At 51.2% G+C, this 8,068-nt stretch overlaps 2 protein-coding genes across 2 annotated transcripts; one reads left to right on the forward strand and one right to left on the reverse strand.

The window, feature by feature from the left end:
• On the forward strand, positions 1 to 4,256 carry rhoa.2.S (ras homolog gene family, member A, gene 2 S homeolog). Its single transcript, NM_001086972.1, has 5 exons — positions 1 to 22; positions 648 to 805; positions 970 to 1,090; positions 3,374 to 3,504; positions 3,610 to 4,256. Exons 2-5 carry the CDS (start codon positions 650 to 652, stop codon positions 3,781 to 3,783), a joined length of 582 nt encoding a protein of 193 aa, NP_001080441.1. The 5' UTR covers positions 1 to 22; positions 648 to 649; the 3' UTR covers positions 3,784 to 4,256.
• A 660-nt stretch (positions 4,257 to 4,916) lies between these two features.
• On the reverse strand, positions 4,917 to 7,652 carry LOC733379 (nudix hydrolase 20, chloroplastic). Its single transcript, XM_018232180.2, has 8 exons — positions 7,501 to 7,652; positions 6,586 to 6,818; positions 6,347 to 6,410; positions 6,149 to 6,276; positions 5,955 to 6,073; positions 5,740 to 5,872; positions 5,384 to 5,480; positions 4,917 to 5,066 (listed from the first exon to the last, which is right to left on the reverse strand). The coding sequence occupies exons 1-8, from the start codon at positions 7,610 to 7,612 to the stop codon at positions 5,020 to 5,022; spliced, it is 933 nt and encodes a 310-aa protein (XP_018087669.1). The 5' UTR covers positions 7,613 to 7,652; the 3' UTR covers positions 4,917 to 5,019.
• Between the last annotated feature and the right edge of the window lie 416 nt (positions 7,653 to 8,068).

Here is an 8,068-nt window from a genome sequence, read left to right on the forward strand (position 1 = left end):
GGAGGGAGCTGCGAGTAGGAAGGTGAGTGGGGCTCTCGGCTTTGCTTGGGGACACGGGAGTCATTTTTGGGGTGTTGGCTACAGCGGGCTTGTAGTCAGAGCGCATTTGCCGCTGAGTGACGTCACCAAGTGACGTGTGTAGGGCTGCCCTGAACCTTCTTCCTCTGTGGGTCCGGGTAGCAGTAACTTCACGAGGGGAGGGGCGTGTTATGTCATAGGACCTTCTATAGTCCCGCCCACATTGGGTCATGGGGGGAAGCACCTGCTCCAGAAGCCACCCATCCCTGCATTCCGCCCTTCCTAAATTCCCTTATCCCTCCCTTCCCCGCATCCCTCCCTTCCCATATCCCGCAGTTCCTGTATCCCTCCATTCCCCGCATCCCTCCCTTCCTTAGTTCCCTTATCCCTCCCTTCCCATATCCCGCAGTTCCTGTATCCCTCCATTCCCCGCATCCCTCCCTTCCTAAATTCCCCTATCCCTTCATTCCCCGCATCCCTCCCTTCCCGTATCACCCCAATCCCCCCCTTCCTAAATTCCTTTATCCCTCCCTTCCCGTATCACCCCAATCCCTCCCTTCCCATGTCCCGCATCCATCCCTTCCCGTATCCCACCACAATGCAGTCTCACGCGGTCCCTTTGCCCCCAGGCATGGCAGCCATAAGGAAGAAGCTGGTGATTGTGGGCGACGGGGCGTGTGGCAAGACTTGTCTCCTCATCGTCTTTAGCAAAGACCAGTTCCCAGAGGTCTATGTTCCCACCGTCTTTGAGAACTACGTGGCCGACATCGAGGTGGACTCCAAGCAGGTACGTGCGCACACTGCTGACTGATGGGCCATTTCCACTGTAGCCAATGGGCACAGGAGCCGTTACTAAAGAGGGCAAGGAAACTGACCCACAGCCAATGAGGGGCCCATCAGGTGGCACCAGCTCAGTCTCTGCACCATTAACTTTCCTATTGGCGCCAACAGGTAGAACTGGCTCTGTGGGACACGGCTGGGCAAGAGGATTACGACCGACTGAGACCCCTCTCCTACCCTGACACAGACGTCATCCTCATGTGTTTCTCCATCGACAGCCCCGACAGTTTGGGTGAGTACCGCTGCCCCCTGTGTAGCCCAAACTGTACTGCACCTTTAGGCACCATCAGCTCGGGCCCCCAGGGACCCACAGCAAAGAGCTTTTCTCTTGTCATGAACTGGAGGAAGCCCTTGTGTTATAGGGGCCCCTGTCAGGCCCCCCCGCCATCCTGGAAACCAGTGACTCCCAAAGTCTCCTGCCAGCCATGTGATGCACTGACACCCCACCATTCACTGAAACCTCATGGTTGAAGGCCATTTGGGGTGAGTGCTTATTTGTACCCTGAGTACCCCTGGAACTATAGCAGGGTGACACCCCAATGTTTCTATATATCTGTAACCTTGTTATGAGCTAAGGGGGCCCAGTCTGAAGGTCAGTTAGGGGGAGATTTGGGGTGAGTGCTTATTTGTACCCTGGGTACCCCTGGAACTATAGCAGGGTGACACCCCAATGTTTCTATATATCTGTAACCTTGTTATGAGCTAAGGGGGCCCAGTCTGAAGGTCAGTTAGGGGGAGATTTGGGGTGAGTGCTTATTTGTACCCTGGGTACCCCTGGAACTATAGCAGGGTGACACCCCAATGTTTCTATATATCTGTAACCTTGTTATGAGCTAAGGGGGCCCAGTCTGAAGGTCAGTTAGGGGGAGATTTGGGATGAGTGCTTATTTGTACCCTGGGTACCCCTGGAACTAATATAGCAGGGTGACACTCCAATGTTTCTATATATCTGTAACCTTGTTATGAGCTAAGGGGGCCCAGTTTGAAGGTCAGTTAGGGGGAGATTTGGGGTGAGTGTTTATTTGTGCCGTGGGTACCCCTGGAACTATAGCAGGGTGACACCCCAATGTTTCTATATATCTGTAACCTTGTTATGAGCTAGGGGGGCCCAGCCTGAAGGTCATTTAGGGGGAGATTTGGGGTGAGTGTTTATTTGTACCCTGGGTAACTGTAGCAGGGTGATTCTCCTCCCTTTAATCCCCAGTCCTCCTCAAAATCAGCCACTGCCCGTGCATTTGGTGTGTAACATGCACTTCAATTGCCCCAGTAATCCGTATCTGCCCCTATGAGTTCTATGACTTACATTTGGACTACAGGGGTAGAAACTCTGTGCCACCCGCAGCTGCTGTAGAAAAGGAATAAAGAAAAGGAGTGGGGTGAATAAAGTTAGTGGATCAGGAAAAATATTAAAGAGGGGGGTTAAAGAGATTTTGGGGGAAGAGATGAGGGGTTTTCCCAAGGAGGGGTCTCAGAGGGTGACTGTTCCATAGTGGGCTGCCCCTGGTGGAGGTTTAGGGCAGAGCCAATGTTCTAGTGAGCCCAGGCAATGGCAGCTGCCAGATATCCATTTCTTTGGGTTCCGCTTTAGACATACCTCCCAACATTTTGGAAATAAAAAGGATAAAAAGTTGCCGTGCCTAGCGTGGTGATTTTTTTTTGGCCATGCCCATTTTAGTGGCCACCCCCTAATTACCATGCTCATTTTACAAAATATGGAAGGTTAAGAAAGTTTGAACATATTTCTATGTTTTTTTTTTCCAGTTATTACAGTTTTGCTAATGTTGTTACAATTACTTGTCTCAAAATTGTTACAAATGTATCTTATCTGCAGCTGTTCTGGGCTCTCTGCCAATAGCCAATTAAGTTAGAAACTTTGTTTCTTTTTCTGGCTGTTCAGTGCAGAGAAAAACAGACCCAAATGAGGGACTGTGGGTTGAGCTGTCAAAAGAGGGACTGTCCCTCTAAAAACGTGACAGTTGGGAGGTATTCCTTAGATCTGGAATCCCGAAATAACAAATATGGCTCTGGCCTACAGATCCAGATAAAGCTTTGTGTACCTGCTGCGAAAGTGGTGTTAAAGGGCCAGTACCCCCCAAAAAACAGAGCACTTCATGTGTGTGCATGATTATCTGAAGAAGCTGCTGGGCAGCTACGGCTCCCGCCATTCATGCACCAGTGTGGGTGTAGGGCCCCCAGTAACAGGGCGGATAACAATGCAAAGGAGAACTTCACCCAAACACTGAGAGAAAATGCCCAATAACGTTTAACTGTCGTTGCTGTTGAAAGCTGTGTCTGTCCCTTTCTACACTGCTGGTTGTGACTGCCTGTACCATTCAAACAATATAGCAGGAGTCCGCTCCGACATGCTGGTCACTGTCAGCTGGGTGCAGGGCACTATAATGGCATTGCTTAGGTGCTTATATGTGGGTTTCCATCCCTGTTAATATTTCAGCTTTTTGCCCCCTGTTATGAATGTTGAGGCAGTTAACCTTTGCATGGCTCTTACCTCCCACAGAAAATATCCCTGAGAAATGGACCCCAGAAGTGAAACATTTCTGCCCCAATGTGCCAATAATCCTGGTGGGAAACAAGAAGGATCTGCGGAATGACGAGCACACGCGCCGGGAGTTGGCCAAAATGAAGCAGGTCAGTGGCACTCCCTGAGACGTGGGGGGACTTAGAGGCATGAGTGGGGTGCAACTGGTCCCTGTTGCTTCATACTCAAATCTTTCCCTGATTGGTCCCTAACAGGAGCCAGTAAGAGCAGAGGAGGGAAGGGACATGGCCAATCGAATCAGCGCCTTTGGCTACTTGGAGTGCTCTGCCAAGACCAAGGATGGCGTAAGAGAAGTGTTTGAGATGGCGACTCGGGCGGCTCTGCAGGCCAAACGTGGGCGCAAGAGGAGCACCTGCCAGTTACTGTGAGGAGAGAAGCCCCATGCCCTCATTCTCCCCCTTCCCTGTGCCCTCTCTCTCCGCTGTGGGCTAGGGGAGCTGCGGACTGAGGAGACGCACCAATAACCAATCCCTTTCCTGTTCTCATGGGCAGCGCCAGGCCCCGAGTCCAGCAAATCACATCAGTGCCAGGTCTGTAGCAACAGGGGGTTTCTTACAACAGTGCCATTGTCTAGTGCAGGGCCCCTTCCTCTAAAAGGCGGGGGGGGGATTATTTGGCTTTAGAAGGCCCCGCTGTCCTGGGGGTCGGATTGTACACACGAGAGCGGGACCCCTCGTGATATTGGTTAATTCCACCCCGACCCTGTGCTGGCGAGGGTTAATCCTGCAGCTCATGAGAGGGGTGGGGAGGTTTTATAATAATGTTGTCCCTGCTTGAATGACATTTTATTGTCCATTGTACTCGAGTATCAACCAATAAACTTTGTAGCCATGTTTAGTAAGTGCCGCCTCCTGTCTCTTCTGTGCCCTGAAATAAACACTAACACGTCTGGAGGAGGCAAGTCAGGGTTAATCACAGTGGGCAAACATAAGCACCACCCAAGGGTTAATGCAAAGAAGCACCATACGTTCATTCTCACCAGTTGGGGCTCTACCAACTCATGGGGTCCCCTGACTCACTCTTATGGGCTTGTGGGGTGCAGAACCGTGCAACTGGGGTGTCTGGATACCATGCTTTGTAATACACTGGAGACAAACCACACGTGTTGCCCATAGCAACCAATCAGCAGTTAGATTAACAGTCACATGTTGAAAAACGAAAGCAAAGATCTGATTGGTTGCTATCGGCAACATCACTGGTGTGGGTTGTCTGCAGTGTACTACAAAGCAGGGTATCCAGACACTCCAGTTCCACCATTCTACACCCCAACTTACTCACAGGGTAATGTGTCTGTCACACTCAGCCCCCCCCCCACTTCCCTTGGAGTCCAGCACTTATCCTTCAATAGATAACATGGGGGGGGGGGTTGTAGAGAGATATATAGAGATGATATACACTGACACATATAGGAATATTCTCCAACAAGTAGCAAGAGAAATGGAACACCCACATACCGGAGGCACCAAGACAAGCTCACAATGAAACTGGGGGTCACGGGGGATAATAAAAGCCAAACTGAGCACTTTATTGCACTGGGTGGGTTACAGTGAGGACTGGGGTGAAACAACAGCTTGTGTCTTTTGTGTAGGTACAAGTGGCAGGAGTCATACTGGACGGTGCAGGTTCTCTACAAGTGACGAGTAGTATTTCTCTATAGGAACCAACACACAAGAGTTGCAGCTAAATCCAACACAGAGTTCCAGCTGCCCTCCCCCCATACAGACGCTAACCCCTGCCCCACTCCCCTCATACAGACGCTAACCCCCACTTCATACAGACACTAACCTCTCCCCCCCTCATACAGACGCTAACCCCTCCCCCCTCATACAGACGCTAACCCCTCCCCCTTCATACAGACGCTAACCCCTGCCCCCCCATACAGACGCAAACCCCTCCCCCCATCATACAGACGCTAACCTCTCCCCCCCCTCATACAGACACTAACCCCTGCCCTGCAGAGACACACACCTTTGTCTGGTTCCAGGTATCCATTGCGCAAGAGGAAATCCAGAACCACCAGGGCACAGTTGGGTTTGAAGTGGTCAGTGGCAATGGCTTCTCTCACCTATGGGTCACAAGAGAGTTGGCGCAGTTATGCTGGAGGGTTACGCTGGAGAGTTACGCTGGAGCTTGGGCAAAGAAAGCCACAATTGGGATTTATTAGCATCATACTCAAGGGAATAAGTGCCATGAGACTTGGGCATTAGTAAGTGGCACTGCCCTCTCACCCTCCCCCCCATACTGCTTGTAGGGCAGAAAGACATAAGTGCCACGGGGCATTAGTGAGAGCTGGATATTTCGGGGGCAGCAGTGTCTCTCCTTACTTGCTCCATTGGCCAGAGGTAGAACTCCTGCACCTCCCCGTCCCCCACTTTAGGTTGAAAAGACTCGGGCACCTCCAGATCGAACACAAACTGGCACTCTATGTAGACGCCACCCTCCTGCTGGTAGCCATAACTGAAGAGACAGGGGTAGGAAAGTATTGGGTCAGTACAATGTGCAGGGAAATGGGGGGCCATCAATAAACGTGGGTCAATACCTGACGGTTCCAGCGGGTTTGGCAGTGGCAGCGAGGGATTCTGGGATACAAGCCTCCTCCATGCACTCCTTGAGAAGCGTCACCCAAACTCCATGCCCTGAGGAGATGCCCCCTGCTGCCTGTTACACACACAAAAGAGTTCAGTCAAGCTGCCCCTATTGCCCCTGCCCCCCATCCCACAGCTGCCCCCTCACCAGGTGGTCCAGTCGGCCCGGATACGAGGCTTTGCTCATCGACCGGCGAGCGATCCACATGAACGTGTCCGACCCTCTCCTCAGAACTCCATTAATGTGCACCCCATAACGTGGCACCCCGAGCAGAGCTGGAGGCAAAGGGAGAGTAAAGATGGAGCAGACCCGGCACCAGAACCCGCCATTCCTTGGGCTACTCACGTGTGGCCGCACGCTCCATGCTCAGCAGGGGGGCATCACTAAAGCACCTCTTGACATCATAGAGCTGAGGAAGAGTCACAGACTTAGTGCCAGGGAGGGGCAGCAACAGGAAATCACATGACCCCCAGCACTAACTCAATTACACACGGTACATTATGGGCTGCCAGTCACAAGGGAGCACTGGTCACATGACTGTCAGGCAGCTCTTGCTGAACTGCACAACACTATACCATTCCCACCTCATTCCTCCACTCCTGAAGGCACGGATAGAGCCCGAGTCTCCGCAGATCCACCATCACCTCCTGTACAGCCGCAGTCCTCTCCTCTGGGGAGTGTAAGCGCTCACTCAGCTCCAGTCTGGCGCAGGGGCCCTCGGCCACAGTGAATACGTCTGTGTAGTGAGACAGTCGCTCCGCCACGCCCTGTAACACCCAGCCCACGCGCGACCCCTGCACCCAGAACGGCACGAAGCCTGAAACACAGCCAAGTAACTGCGTCACATGTCACCCCATATTCCCCACTGCACCCCAAAATCCTACAGCTCCAACGAGGGAAACCCTTACACACTCACTCATACTCACTAACAGACCGACTCACACTCACAAACTCACTCACAGACTCACACAAACTCACACATACACTCACACAAACTCACTCACAGACTAAATCACACATAAACTCACTCACAGACTCACACTCACATATAAACTCACTGACAGACTCACACTCACATATAAACTCACTGACAGACTCACACTCACATAAACTCACTCACAGACTCACACTCACATAAACTCACTCACAGACTCACTCACACATAAACTCACTCAGACTCACATTCACACATAAACTCAGACTCACACTCACATACTGACTCATTCAGACTCACTCACAGACTCACACTCACATATAAACTCACTGACAGACTCACACTCACATAAACTCACTCACAGACTCACACTCACATAAACTCACTCACAGACTCACTCACACATAAACTCACTCAGACTCACATTCACACATAAACTCAGACTCACACTCACAGACTGACTCACATATAAACTCACTGTCACAATGACAAACACAAAACTCTCAGAGTAAGGCACAAGTTGAAAGGAGACACATATGTCTCTACTAAAGCCCGAGAGACTCACCTCCCCTCTGCAGACTGTTCATTCGCAACACCAGCTCCAGTACCCGCTCTGACCAGCTGCCGGCAGCCATCTTACTACCCCTACACTTAGTAGGAAATCGCACCGCCCACATACTCCGGAAGTAGCATCACCTTGCTACGCCTTCACTGCCCTGTGCACTTCCTGTTGCCTGTGCAGGAAGCGTCGCCATCTTACTACCCCCTGTAAAGGCTGTACATTTCCTGAAATAGTTAGTCCACCCTAAGAGGCGGCTTTTTACGGACGGTATGTTCGAGTGGGTGCGTTAGGAAAACGTTTTGAGTATTTAGTGAGGAGATGCAAAAGGGGCGGAGTTACTCCGTGTTTCCTGTTTAGTCTTTAACCCTTTCCCTGTCAGCCAATTTGTGCTAGTGCAGACTAGTCTACTCTTTCACTTTAAGGGCCTTTCTTGGGGGTCTTTTAGTTTACCCAGGAAATAATATATTGGGTTTTTTTTCAGGACAACGTGAGCTTTAGAAATCTGCTCGAAGCTTGGTGTCGTTCCACTTGTGTAAGAGAATGTAGACTTCTACGTGTGTAATAAGATGAG

The sequence above is a fragment of the Xenopus laevis genome, chromosome 8S (assembly GCF_017654675.1).
Source record: "Xenopus laevis strain J_2021 chromosome 8S, Xenopus_laevis_v10.1, whole genome shotgun sequence".
Taxonomy (NCBI): Eukaryota; Metazoa; Chordata; class Amphibia; order Anura; family Pipidae; genus Xenopus; species Xenopus laevis.